At 45.3% G+C, this 14,209-nt stretch overlaps 1 protein-coding gene across 1 annotated transcript in view; it reads left to right on the forward strand.

Annotated features, from left to right (window-relative positions):
• The window catches only part of TTC7A (tetratricopeptide repeat domain 7A), a 421,036-nt gene that overhangs the window by 183,956 nt on the left and 222,871 nt on the right, over nucleotides 1-14,209 (forward strand). Inside the window, exon 12 of the mRNA XM_073554004.1 lies at nucleotides 4,829-4,946. Within this exon, the coding sequence (XP_073410105.1) occupies nucleotides 4,829-4,946 (118 nt within the window). The remainder of the gene's footprint in view (nucleotides 1-4,828; nucleotides 4,947-14,209) is intronic.

Genomic DNA, 14,209 nt, shown 5'->3' on the forward strand with positions numbered 1-14,209 from the left:
CCTTGTGAACAGGATTGTACCTGCCAGAATCCTCAGCGTCTTCTCTGATTCGTAGGCCTAGTATGACGTCATAGTTGTGGCACAGCTGATGTCATGCCAGACCTACTAATCAGGAAAAAGGTACCAGCAGACGGTTCACCGGGACCCTGATCCAGCTGATATGGACTACCACAGCAGCCTCTGGACCAGGGTCTTGTGAATCTTTTTGATCTTCGCTGTTGTTAAAATTAGAGGGGTAGTCTCATCATCTTAAATGGGTAAAATCTTAAAGTGCTCCTTGAAATTAGAACATTTTCAAATTACTTGTTATTGGAAATTCTCCTCATTGTCAAGAATGCAGGGATTTTATGTTTGTTTTTTTTTTTTTTTTACTGCATGTCACCTAGATTACCGGCCACTGCTGATGTCTATCAGAGGTAGCTAGTTCCTACGCAATGAGCGCAGCACTTACAAGCTCTTTTCCATGCATTGGTCTGCAGATTTCTGGATCATTGGATCTGGCCAGCTTCATTGCCCTTGTGATCCTCAAATGCTACAGAGGCAAAGCTGCCGCTGCTTGAAGCGTGAAACGCACAGTTTGTGACTGTAGTTCGACAATGCTGTTGGTACTAATGTAATCAGCAAGCAAGAAGTTGGAAGGCTGGGGACTAGTGCGCTTGTGAAGGATGAAGATGGAACAACCCCTTTAGGGTGGCCATCCACATTACATAGAATTAGGTATGATTTCTATAGGGCCTAAGTCTCTTATATGAAAGTATAAGTGATTTAATTTAAAATTTTGGGGGTGACAGACTCCCCTTAAGGCTCCAATGCACATTGATTAATGCCAGCCAAAGTCGACCATTTCGATGGGACTAATTGCTTACAGGGACCTCCAAGCTTTTCCTTGACCGAGCTAATTATGCATGTATATGAGGAGGAGCAGAAGAGACAATGGTCGGCCAAACAAGTCTTCTAAAGTCTGTGACCGCTTCTAATTTAATCTATTCTACCAGTGTTTGTTGCGATTTAAATTGTCCATTTTCATCACCTTCAGGGCTCATGCAGTCGAGCGTATAAATCAGATTTGTGCTGTTGTATTTTTGATCAGACAGCACACGGACAGCACACTGGCACATGTTATTCAATGGGGCTGTTCAGATGAACAATTTTTCTTTTGGCCCTACTGTCCATGAAAAAAAATGTGCAGCCTGCACTGCTTTCTTACATATATCAGGCGAGACTCACCAATTTAAGTCTATGGGTATGTTAAAAAAAATATCAGATCCCAGATTTTACAGCTAGATTTCTGTTATAAACCAACTGTTTGATCACGTATATTTTTTAATGTATAGTAGTTGTATGAAAAGTGATCGCACATGGATGTCACAGAGAGGTACAAAATGGTCACATGGATGTGTCAAGGGGATACCGCAACAGAGAGGGTACAGAAGACGGTGGTGTCTGATGTCAGGCATTCCTGCACTGGTTAGAAGTACTTCACCATCTTATTAAACAGTGCAGTTTTTTTCCTTGCTAGCAGTGCAGGGGTTAATCTGTTCAGTTGAAACTCCTGTAGCTTTCCTACCTGGATTGTCCCAGCTGTTCAGTGTTGGCCACTTCCCTCTGCTATATATGATCGCCTTTGGCACTTATGGATTGCCAGTGTTAGTTCTTACTGCCTGGTTCTGGAGTTGGAGATGCAGTTCGTGGCTGGAGTTCATGTTTGGGAATTGTTAAGGAGATTATTGCTTGGAGTTTTGTCTGTGTGCACATCCTCATACTTTCCTATTTTGGTTTCTCTTTCCTTTAATTCCCCTGTGTCCCACTCTGTTGTTTGGTGTGTGTATTTTGTATGGTTGGTATTTTCATTTATCCATGTCTGGTTAGTGTGTTGTGTCCTATACACTTCAGCTTCCCACTACCCTCGGTGGAGCAGAGGACAGATCAGGGTTGATATAGGAGCATATCAAGGCACAAGAACCCGGCGTCTCCAACTTCTGAAATAATCCAGGGGACAGGGATAGACCAGGGCACCTCTAGTTCTAGGGACCTGGTTAGCTCGCAAAGTCCCAACACCACCGTGATAGATGGCACACACATGAAAATCTCAATTAATTTTAAATCGTTCGAGTTTTCTGGATGGAATGCGACAATTTTTCATACACTCGTCTGCAGCCGACCTTAGTCTAGTGGGTTTTGCCACCATTATATAAGAAAGGTCATATTTAGTTAGATTGGCATGATGTAAGGTCGATTTCATGGCTGCAAGTCCCAGACCCCACATATTTTGGTGTGAGGTTCAGAAGAATTGCCCAGAGAATGGTTGTTTGGACCATAATTCAGACCTTTCGAAGATAGCATGTCCAACACGAAAACTGGGTTTACATGCTCGGAAAGAGTCAAACTTGCAATCAGAATCTTATGTTGGAAAACTATTTTTTTCTTCTGCTAACAACTATAATAAGACCACCTTTCCCATGTGTCAACTCCTAGACTATTGCTCACTCAACACAACTATACAAATCTTTGTGAGATTTCGAGTCATTGAAATCTCGTCTTATGAACGTGGAACAGGTTATTCTTGTGTTTAGAGGAGTCTTGGTTGGGCCCAGACCCCACTATAATATATCTAAATTACACATTTTTCTGACCCGTTCATTTGAACCTGGCCACTGTGATGTTGATAGTGAGAAGTTTTCATAAATCTAACAGAACGCCCAAATTATAAGAGGGGGGATTGGAACCAACACAAAGGAGATGGTTACACGGTAATTATTTTATGTGCTGTATGTGGTGTAATAGCTCGGCATGAAAAGCAACACAGATTTTACAATTTGCAGTTAGTTTCACACAAAGCAGCACGCCTAATTCAGAACAAGAAATATAATTGTATTCATCAAAGGGTCGACATGTAGAAAAGCTCATTAGATCGACACAGCTGCATTGAAAGCCATTGTGTGCTGTATATTCAGTGGCTTCTAATTTGCGAAAAAAAAAAAGATCATTGATTATGATATTATGCAAAGCTCCCATAGTATTTCTAGGCCAAGGAATTTTGTCAGGTGCCCAATTTTTCTTCAAGGTGGAGATCACAATTTTTTAATTTAGTTTGCCCCTTTCTGTCTCGGTAAACCTGTGTCTCAGTGTCTTCAAAATTGCTCAACTCCCCTACATTATTCCCTCCAAGGACTGACTGAGAATATTCCGGCCTCTCGTCATGCCATCTGCCTTTATTTACATTGAGTAAAGAAAGAAATGGATCCTTCTTAAGTGCTTATTGATACCAGCACGGACCTCTAATAAGAGTCACCGGTGTAACAAGTCAGGTCGTGATGACATGTCTTACCTCCTATGTATTCCCTCATTACCTTTGAGTGATATTATTGAGAAGTGGAAGGAATCGCAACAACTCAGCTATAAAGTGGAGACCCCGTAAAGTTACAGAGCAGGGGGCCGAGTGCTGTGGAGCAGAAGGCACAAAGTCACTAAAGCTCTGCTGCCTGCATAACTGTAGAGTCCAAACCTCCTCTGGTATTAAATTACACCGCCGCCGGCAGTTTCATGGCAGCCTTACATCACCAAGCACAATGCCGAGCATCGGAGAAAATGGTGTAAATCTCACAGCCACTCAACTTTGAAGCAGTGCAACCGAGTTTTGAAGACTGATGGATTGTGCTACTCTATCTTTCATCTAAAGGACAAGTCTGGGTTTAGTGACTGCCAGGAGAAAGTTACACCTACATGACTGCGTTGTGCCAGCCGTAAAGTTTGGTGGATGAGGGATAATGCTATGGGACTGTTTTCAGAGATCGTCCTTGGCTCGTTAGATGCAGTAAAGGGAAATTATGTTTCAGCACAAGATATTTTGGAAAATTGTAGCTTCCAACAGATTGGGGAAGGCCCATTTCTGTTCCCCATGACTGTGCTCAATGCGCAAAGCGAGGTCCATAAAGATATGGTTGGATGAGTTTGATGTGGAAGAACTTGATTGGCTGTACAGAGCCTTGACCTCAACCCCATCGAACACCTTGGGATGAACTAGAACGGAGATTGTGTACCCGATTCTCTCATCCAACATCAGTGTCTGACCAGACAAATGGATGAGTAAACACAAATTCTCAAATCTCTTATTAAAACCCTTCCCAGAAGAGTATAAGCTGATATAGCTGCCATTGGGGAACTCCACATTAATGTCTATGAATTTAGATTGGAATGTCATAAAAACTCCTCTACTTTTGGCCATAAAGTGTAGAATAAATCCACAAGTAGAGAACAAACAAACCCTATGCTGATTTAGTTCCGGATTCAGCGTCAGGACATCAGTCCTCCATAAAGGGTTTATACAGAAATCGTTCTTCAATGATTGCAAGCCATTGTCTTATCTTAATGCTTATACACAGGTTATCATTCTTGATGGAAAAAGTCTTTTCTTACAAACTCTTTCAAACACAGAGTCAGTCTCCTGCGTTCTTTCTTGCTCTCAGACTCCACCACTTTAGTAACATGTTTTAGGTTAGTATATCCTTAATGTACATTCCCCCCCCCCATACAACATCACAACTCCTTGGAATAAAAAATTCCACACCGGTTGTGGGCTTTCTGACCCGAACTCAACAGCCTTATTATGTTCACCTATGAGCTGTTGAGTTCGGGATAGAAGAGATTCAGCCGATACAAAACTAAAAAAAAACCCAAAACAATTATAAGGGTTATAAAGTGGCCAATACACCTGCTCGAGTGAGTGAGACACTTTCTTGTTCCTAAGTTGGATCCACATTATATATTTCCGTTATGTCTATGGATGTTATAATGTTGATCTGTTCCTGATATTTCCATTGTTTTATAGTTGGAAGAAGGAGAACATTTTGCCAAACAAGTAACAGAGATGGGGGAAGAGGCCGGAGAATCACTTGCTAAAGGATACCTTGCTTTGGGACTGGTCTACAGCCTCCAGGCTACAGATGGTAAGACTCCTTCTCCATACTGTGCTTACTGTGAATGGGAACTGCACAATGTCTCGTAAGTATAATAAAAGGAAAATATAATAATACAAAAAATAAAATAAACAGCACTAATCATATCCCAACACCCTCTATTAGCACACAGCCTATGTTCACTTGTATTATTGAGAATCGTGGTTATTTCTATATGGAAGGAATAGACTTTAGTAATAGAGGGGGAGTTAGAAAACCCAGTTTTGGGAGATAATGAACTGCTAGATAGGGTCATGTGTTTAGGATCTGCAGTATTAGACCGGTGGTGAAGCTACACGGAGCTTTTTCTCTGTAGAAGACCCAGCACATCTGTGCATAATAAAGGCAACCTATGGATTTCACTGGCCTCTATGTAATGTATGGTTACTGCAGGGTAATAAAACACTTTCTCTTGGCTTTCTATTGATCACTTGGAGATTCCCATTGCTAAATTAACATGTGATCACTTTTTTTTGTCTGGGGGTCCTTCTATCTAAAAGCGTTATAAAAAATAATAAAAAGCTGTAAAAATTTTCACTGCCATAGGCCAGGGTCACACTTGCGAGAAACTCGCATGAGTCTCACGTATCAATACCTGGCACTGCCGCCGGCACTCGGACCGGAGCGCTCAGCTGCATAGAAATACATGCAACCTCACACTCCGGTCCCGAGTGCCGGCGGCAGTGCTGGGTATTGAGACGTGAGACTCGTGCCTAAAAGAGACTTTCCTTTGACTGATCATCTGGTATCTGACCTTGGCTGTTACCCTGATTATTCTTTTTTTCCCCAACTCTCTCCCTGGCTCTGTCTCTCTTATTATTAACAAGGTTAGTTTGACCATCCTTTCCTCAAACTCACTCCACCGGCCAGCAGCCACTCTGTGGATGCAGCACAGTGGATCCCGCAGTATGTCCAAATCCCTGTATGAAAGTGTCAAGGCCGAAACACCTAAGAGATCTGCTAGATAGAGTGGCTCGACTATGTCCAAGGTTAAGTCTTCGGGCTGAAGGCTTCTGATAGACTTTACAAGACTGTTGGAAGATTTCCTGCCATCTCTCGACACTAAACATGCCATGTTCAGCACAACATTAGTAGAATTTCAATATTTCTTTACAACCCACAACATTGATTTTACATTGACTCGACTTTTCTGGAGTAGAGCACCATTGCCCCCGATGTAACCCAGAACCTGACAGCACCAGTTATTGTAACTTTTCTATTATATTTAGTTTGATTTAATACAACACCTTTATGATGTAATCAACGGAGGTGCGTGGTAATTAAACCTCTGGGACACAGTGTGTAGATGGAGACAATTACACTATGGTAGACACATAGTTTCCGCTCCCAGGTTAACCAGGACCACGGCTAAGCATCTTATGAGGCTTGCATATATCTCACTTTTAATTGTCACTTTTTATATTCACGTTCTGCGCTACAAGGTGCTCCATCATACTAACGTGATATGGAGTTTATTGCTATCATGCCGAGAAAAGCTTCATTATCACAGTGCGGTTTTGTGGTGATAATCATCTAATTAATTTCATAAAATACACTGATTCGCTTGCACTTATTGTTCTTTAGGGCATGATTAGACATAGGATGTTTGAGAACGGGAAATCTGCTCCCACCTATTTACTAACTGCTGTAAAACTACAACTCCAAGCGTGCTCTGTGACAGCCGCTTGCTGGGAGCCAAAGTTTTGCCATTGCAGATGCAATAACCGCTCACCACGGGGGGTCCTTTTAATTAACACTGCAACAGTCACACAAAGCCATACCGCAGCTATGCACTGTATATCAGGTATAGCACAAAGTTCAAGCGCACCCGATACATCAAACTCTACTTCTTAAAGGGTTTGGTCCATCTGGGAGCAGCAGAATTTGCTGTAAATGTCCGATGGATGTGGGTCCTACTGCAACCGGGAACAAAAATATGGTTGCACGTGTCCGATTTTTTTTTTGGGGGGGAAGCTCTGGAAAATTGCGTAGGACCTGCATCCATTAGACAGTCATGGCACGTCGTGTGGATTTGCCACATGTGTTCCAGATGGGAATAAGGCTGGGTTCACATTGAGGCCGGGATCACACTACCGTGTGTGATGCGAGAAACTCGCACGAGTCTCTCGCATCAACACCCGGAACTGCCGCCGGCACTCAAGACCGGAGTTGCGTGTGATCCTGGCCTAATACTGTGCTCTATGTTGAGCGCTTGTATCAGGGTTTCTGTTCAGATCCCTGAAAAATGGGATTCTAATTGAACCCCTGAGGGAGCCGTTCAGGGAGAGCAAGTCACTTTCTACTTTATCTGGCCTCCATACTGTCGGTGTCCATCTTTTTAAGCAGTCACAAATGCATGCTAGACTAAAAAAGACAAATGCCGACAGAAAAAAGCTCAAAAGGAAACCCGCTTTGTCTGCTCAATGACTCCATGGGAGGTTCCATGTGAACACCGTTTTATAAGGATTTAGGCCGAATCCTGACTCAGTGGTCAAAATAAAGCACATTATAAAGGTAAATCCGTTAAAGGGGTTATCCAACTTATATAAATAAAAAAAAGCTGCAAAAGTTAGAAAAAAAGAAACACTATTAATCTCTTCTTTCCAGTAACAACCTAGCTGTGGTACCCCTATTGTGCCCCCGATCTTTGTGGCCAGCAAGCGATCGCAGCAATCCGTGGCCTTAGTGGTCACAGCCAGTAATATATGGCTCGCTGCATGTTAGTCGCTTGTAAAGAAAACCAGGAATGACAACTGAGACAGTGCTGGATCACAGTGGAAGAAGAGCGGTAATTGGTATCTGTTTTTTTGTATTATAACATTTGCAACAGTTTTTTTGTTCTTTTTTTTAAAGTTGGAAAACTCCTTTAAACTTTATTGTTAAATGTCAGCATGAGATGTAAATGCAAAGTTACATCCTACAGTACTCCGAGCATTTATCTGCCAGCCAACTTGACTTCTCTTTAATTACGTGACCTCCAAAAAAGTGGCCAACATCACGAGGTGAAGACTGAGTTTTGTTGTGTCTTGACTTCTAGACGCTGGACACATTTGTAGCTCTCGATTCCTGTCTCTTTTGGATTTGCTGGCTATGGAGCTGACCTTCAATAACAACTTGTGGTCTTGCAGTCTTATGGACAGTTCCTGGTGGATCCAATTGTTTATGACGCCATTGTAGTGTCAGATACTTAAAAGTTGTCCCCAGTCTGCAGTTATTGTAGCACTTGAACCCATTCTGAGTGCCATTGGCATCTGGGCAATCAGAGGGCATTTGACTACTTTCTTATAGCTGGTTTTGGAGGTGTGAATGTGGTAATTAGATGTGGGATCACGGTTGGGCTTATATCTGTAAAAAATATGTGCTATATGATTTGTGTGCCTTCATAATCAAAGTTCCTGAATGGTGGCTAGACATGTTTGTGGTTCCTACACTGCACAGACCGTTACAAAATTCGACTGGTTGACTACTTTATTTTTTTTCTTTACAAATGTGTTGGAGAACACCCTATGATTCCTCAGTTATGCTGCCAGAAGCTGGTATCTGGCTATGCATCATCTGGCTATGCATCAGGTATACAGCAGGTCATAACAGCCAGAGGGGCAGCAGGTCATATAATTTAAAGAGACAGCAAGTCACAGCAGCATGATGAGTTCTAATACGTACTAAAGACACTTGTCATGAAGATGTTGAATAAATATGAGACAGAAGTAATTGGTAAAAGTAGCATTTTGTGCTGAATTTGGAGAAACCACAGCTAGAGGAGAATCGGGACATAACAGCCAGAGGGGCAGCAGGTCATAACAACCCAAGGGGTTCTACTAAGTACTAAAGACAATTGTCATGAAAGTAAAGAATGAATACATCTGAGACTGAAGTAGTTGGTAAAAGTGGATTTTGTGCTGAGTTTGGAGAAACCACTTGGAGAATTTGGAGAATCCACATCTAGAGGGGCAGCAGGACATAACAGCTAGAGGGGCAGCAGGACATAACAGCCAGAGGGGCAGCAGGTCATAACAGCCCAAGGGGTTCTGCTAAGTACTAAAAACACTTGTCATGAAGGTGTTGAATAAGTCTGAGACTGCAATAATCGGTAAAGGTGGAATTTTCTGTGGAATTTGGAGAATCCACAGCTAGAGGGGCAGCAGGACATAACAGCCAGAGGGGCAGCAGGACATAACAGCCAGAGGAGCAGCAGGTCATAACAGCCAGAGGAGCAGCAGGTCATAACAGCCAGAGGGGCAGCAGGATATAACAGCCAGACGGGTAGCAGGACATAACGGCCAGAGGGGCAGCAGGTCATAACAGCCCAAGGGGTTCTGCTAAGTACTAAAGACACTTGTTATGCAGATGTCAGATAAGTCTAAGACTGCAATAATCGAAAACACATGAGACATGCACAAAAATGAACAGGTCAGTAAGACAATGTTCACACCACCCAAAGACTGAGACACAGAAAAAACACACAGTATGACAAACGTGCATGAATACTCTGTTGTAAAATATATTGTGGTGTAGTAACCACAGTGTCCGCTAGGGGGAGCTGTATGGATGTCCCAAAAGAGAGGATGAGTGGCAGAATCCTGAAGGACGGTTGTGTATCTCAAGGTGGGTGGCCTTGAGATGGAGACTTAGGTATGTGTGTTGATCAGCAGTGATACTGCTGAGGAGCTGCTTTAATATGTCAGGGAGAAGTCTCCAGGTAACTAGGGAGATGTGCGGACCTGGTTACCTACAAACCCACTCAGGGGTGTGTTTAAAGAACACTGTTGTAAAAAGTGTGTAAATGCTTGAAGGACCTGTGATGAGGTCAGAATCATGTGACCCGGTGGGCGTGGCTATGGACCATATAATGTACCAGGGTAGGTCACATGTGGTGAATGCTGGGACCTGGTTGGTCCAGTGTGGAAGGTCCCGTTTGAGTGAGATGGGGCTGCCTTCTGACAGCAAGTGAACGCTGTGTTAATGGCTGCATGTGCCTGGTAATTCCCTGGAGGGAATGGACGTCTGCCACATGCTGGTGAAGGAACCATGAGTGACCCTGACGTGGGTGAGATAACACTGAGGCTGAAGAGCCTGCATAATGGACGCTATGCTGTATAAATGAACTTTATGTTGCTTCTGTGGGTTTATGCTGCTAAATAAACCGCATGGACTATGATGTTTTATGGAAAACCCTGTGCCGGATCAGGTTTTGTAGCTGCAAGTTACTTACATGACAGCGCTAGCTCACAATTGGTGGAGAAAGCAATGGGCATTGTTGTAGCCTTGTTGCTGGGAGCAACGGAAGAGGACTGCAAAGTCGGTTGCTAAGGACAACGCTGAGCCAGGAGGGCTGACGGTTGGGGAAGCCACTGCCCGGCTGTGGTTCTGGAACCGTGGGGCGGCCTAGTGAGTAAGGCACTGTCCGGATCAGTGAGCCCAGTGCGGCTGTTTCCCCAGGAGAAAGACACTTAAAGGATACCTCGGCGGTAGAGGGGTCCGAGAACCTGCGCGGCCAGCAGGTGACAGTTATGAAAACCGTGTTGTACTGACCTGGGTCAGTGAGAAAGAGACTGGTGATTGATAGGGTGCCTCTGTGGAGAAGAGGTATCCGAGGACCTGTGTGGCCGACACAGGTAACGGACAGGTGTTCGTGTTGTACTGACCGGGGTCAGTGATAAAGACTGTGTACCTGGAGGGTTCAGTGAGCAAGGTCCTGAAGGGTCAGTCTTGGGAGATTATAGAAGATTTGTCTCCCTGGAGCACGTGGTATGTCCTTGGACCTGGTGAGGCGTGAGTGTTAGGCAGTCTCAGGAGGAGACGGATGTCCTGAAGAGCACCCGCTGAGCCCCTGGACCTGGTGAGGCTGGTGTGTTGGGAAACCCTGGGAGGAGAGCCGCTCCCTGAATAGCACCCGGTGCGCCCTGTGTGTTGGACGGTCTCAGGCGGAGACGGTACGTCCTGAATATCACACAGACAGGACACGTGAGTTTTTTGTGTGGTGTTTTTTTTTCTTTTCTCAACTCAGCCTGCGGTGGCTCAGTCAGTGGGAGTCAAGAAGGTGACAAGCGGCTTCCTGTAACTCGGCGGGGTTACGAAGGGGACAAGCGGTTTCCGGTAACTCGGCGGGGTTACGAAGGGGACAAGCGGCTTCCTGTAACTAGGCGGGGGTTACGAAGAGGACACCAGCCTCTGTGTGTGAACAGCAGCCGGTGGTGTCGGTGATTGGTGACAGCAGGAGCTGTGGGGGTGCCAACAAAGACTTGTGTGGTATCGTGAAAGAGACAAACTGTTGTGTGAACTGTGGTCTAAGGAGACCGGTATAACGGACATGAGGAAATCCTGAAAGGGGGCGGTGGCCCAAATCGGGGTGGTAGCCCAAAAGGGGGTGGAGTCCCAGAAGGGGGCGGTGACCCAAATTGGGGTGGTAACCCAAAAAGGGGTGGAGTCCCAGGAGGGGGCGGCGACCTAAAGTGGGGTGTTGCTCCAGAAAGGGGCCAAGTTTGAAGAAATGACAGCACTGGGTACCTCAGTGGGTATGACTGGGAAACCGCAGTGTGTGTGTATGACTTGGCCAGAATGTTGGATATCCTTTCCGAATAGTAACGATGGGCCTCAGGTGTGTACTGTGAATTTGCGCCTGAAAAGAGCCTCTGGTCGGCTGGACTCAGGGAGTCAGGTGACTCTGACAGGAACTTCGCTTACTTTCTGGCTGACCGAGAAAGTGGTCCAGGTTCGCTGTAAACATGGGGTCATGGTGAACTATGGGGTAGACAGAGTAATGTTTTGACCCGTCAAGGGGGCAGGATACCACGGGACTTAGTCTATGCCTTGGAGAAGGACCGGGACTTTGTGTTGTTTGATGACGTATGGTCAGATGATGGAGACGTTTCGACTGTGGGGCCAACGGACACTGAGACGGTGACGCCTCCTAAAGTGGACAGGTCAGAGGTAGAACTGACCAGAAGAAGAGATACATATGCCCAACGTAAGGACCTGAAGTCTCGTGACATGACGGATGATGGGCTGGGAGATGAGACGACTGGACTAGACACACGGTCAGAGGGTGACTGGAGGGTTCACTCGACTGATAGGGCTGACCCAGTGGTACCCCTTGAAGATATAATTAAAGAAGTAGTGGTGCGACACGTGATGGCCAAAAAAGAACAAGACCATGAGATACAGTTGATAAAAGACACAGTGGAAGAACATATCGAACGAGAAAGGGTCCTGAGACAAATGGCCGAGCACAGGGTGGAGGGGCTTGAGAAAGAAGTCTTGGAGCTCAGAGGTCACCTGTCCACCTGACAAAGTGTGAACAAGAACCTCAAGGAAGAGATGGAGGAACTCAGAGGAGTAGTAGAAAGTTCTGCAGGAGAAGTTGGACGCAGATTTACCGCGGGTGAGCACGAGTGATAATAAGACAGAACTGCCAGTAGCCATCGTGGCAAAGGGGCATGAAAGGACCAAATCGTGTGAAGCTGGCGAGTTAAGAACTGAAGAAGACAGTCACCCAGTCGGGTCAACGATAGTGAGGGAATTGTCCGTGGTAAAGCTAGAGCCTTCGGTCCAGAAAGAGAGCAAGACCACAACCTTCCAGTCTGTTATTGATGTACCAGAGGACATGCAAGAAGCCTGTGCTGAGGAAGGTGTGCATGAGGCTTCTCTCTTCACACAGGTAATCAACTGAGCCACCCTGCATGTATTTACTCCATTCACTGCCAGCAAGCAGCCTGAATGATACAACTTCCCACCTCTGCTGCCTCTATTTCTCTGCTGTAATATATCCAAATGATAATCAACTGAGCCACCCTGCATGTATTTACTCCATTCACTGCCAGCAAGCAGCCTGAATGATACAACTTCCCACCTCTGCTGCCTCTATTTCTCTGCTGTAATATATCCAAATGGTACAACTCCATACTTCTGCTGCTTGACCATTTTGCTGCATATTTAAATGTGCTTGCTAAAGCTTTGGTATAATTCATTTGTTGCACAGTATGTAATACTTACTGCTTTAGATCTGTGACTGGGGCCTTTCTAGATCTTATCAGGTGGAAGGTGCTATAGCATTTTGCCACATCTTGGTCTAGTGCCTTTGATCATCTAACCATCCCCTGGTGTGCTGGCCCCAGCTGCCAAATTATACCCAACCATCTCCCACAATCCCTCTCTCCTGACCCTGTAGTGTGGCCTATATATGTAGTAGTTGCTAAGGGGAAGCACGCAGTGTGGGGTACAGCACGCAAGCATCCCATAAGCAAAGCATCACAGAAGATAAGCATCCAGCAAAACGGCAGTTATACATGGCAGTTAGTCAGGGCAGGAGTCAGGTAACCCACACCTTGCCTTCCCCTTTAACCATGTGCTTTATTTTTATCCTCCTGTGTTCCCTTGCCATCCACATTCATCACCCTATCCCCCCTCCATCACGACTCATACACATCAGCCCCTCTATACTTCCCTCTCCCATGTACAGCTCCCACACACTCCTCACCTTCCTGAGAAACCTCAGCCCATCTTGCCCAAACACATCGCAGAAAAAAACTACTTACAATTCCAACAACTATTGGCTCTTTATCTTCCTTCTCCTACTGATTTCAGGGGACATCTCCCCCAACCCTGGTCCACCATCCCCCAACCTCGACCCCTACCCTACCTCATATCGAAACCACAATAATCTGATTAACATTACTTGCACTCCCTCATCTCAATCTTTTAATTGTGCCCTCTGGAATCCACGGTCTGCTTGTAACAAGCTTCCTTTCCTACACAACTACTTTCTGAACAACTCTCTTAATCTGTTGGCCCTCACTGAAACCTGGATTCAGGATTCTGACACTGTCTCTCCTGCTGCCATTTCCTACGGTGGCTTACAATTCTCTCACTCCCCGAGACCCACAAACAGACCTGGTGGTGGAGTTGGCATACTCCTGTCCCCACAATGCACTTTCCTGGTCATCCCCCCAGTCCCATCACTCTTATTCCCTTCTTTTGAGGTCCACACCATCAGGCTCTTCCGTCCCCTCTCCCTCAGGGTAGCGGTCATATACCGGCCCCCAGGCTCACCCACCCTCTTCCTTGACCACTTTTCAGCCTGGCTGCCACACTTCATGTCCTCAGAACTACCAACCCTCATCCTGGGAGACTTCAACATCCCCATTAACAGCCCTAATTCCACATCTGCATCCCAGCTTCTATCACTAACCACCTCTCTAAGCCTCTCACAGCTTTAAACCTCTGAGACACATAAGGACGGTAACACCCTTGATCTG

Source organism: Dendrobates tinctorius, unplaced genomic scaffold, assembly GCF_039654945.1.
Source record: "Dendrobates tinctorius isolate UK_male_01 unplaced genomic scaffold, ASM3965494v1 ptg000205l, whole genome shotgun sequence".
NCBI classification, from domain to species: Eukaryota; Metazoa; Chordata; class Amphibia; order Anura; family Dendrobatidae; genus Dendrobates; species Dendrobates tinctorius.